The sequence below is a fragment of the Mesitornis unicolor genome, unplaced genomic scaffold (assembly GCF_000695765.1).
Source record: "Mesitornis unicolor isolate BGI_N332 unplaced genomic scaffold, ASM69576v1 scaffold38224, whole genome shotgun sequence".
In the NCBI taxonomy this organism is placed as follows: domain Eukaryota; kingdom Metazoa; phylum Chordata; class Aves; order Mesitornithiformes; family Mesitornithidae; genus Mesitornis; species Mesitornis unicolor.
The window spans coordinates 5,910-6,131 of record NW_010182763.1 but is presented as its reverse complement, the minus strand read 5'-3'; the positions used below and the strand labels follow the sequence as shown (position 1 = coordinate 6,131).

General features: G+C 64.0%; 1 protein-coding gene across 1 annotated transcript in view; it reads left to right on the top strand.

Annotated features, from left to right (window-relative positions):
- RNF26 (ring finger protein 26) overlaps positions 1 to 222 on the top strand; it is a gene marked incomplete at its 5' end in the record, with an annotated part of 1,141 nt that overhangs the window by 463 nt on the left and 456 nt on the right. Inside the window, 2 exon segments of the mRNA XM_010183897.1 lie at positions 1 to 5; positions 7 to 222. The exon segment at positions 1 to 5 is cut by the window's left edge and continues 463 nt beyond it; the exon segment at positions 7 to 222 is cut by the window's right edge and continues 456 nt beyond it. Coding sequence (XP_010182199.1) covers positions 1 to 5; positions 7 to 222 — 221 coding nt within the window.

The following is a 222-nucleotide window of genomic DNA, read 5'->3' as shown; positions in this document are numbered from 1 at the left end:
GTCTCTTTTACCACGCTCCCTTCCTACCACCGCCTGCAGCGGGATGTGTGGCGGCTCTACCAGGTGGCAGTCCTGACGCTGGGTATGGCCATGACCTCCCAGGCCTGGCGCAGGTTGGTGGACTGGAGTCTGCAGGTGACCGACTGGAGCCGTGGAGGCAGAACAATGAACCAGGAGAGCAACCAGCGAGGGGCAGCTGTGCCCGCCCTGAGACCAGTGGCT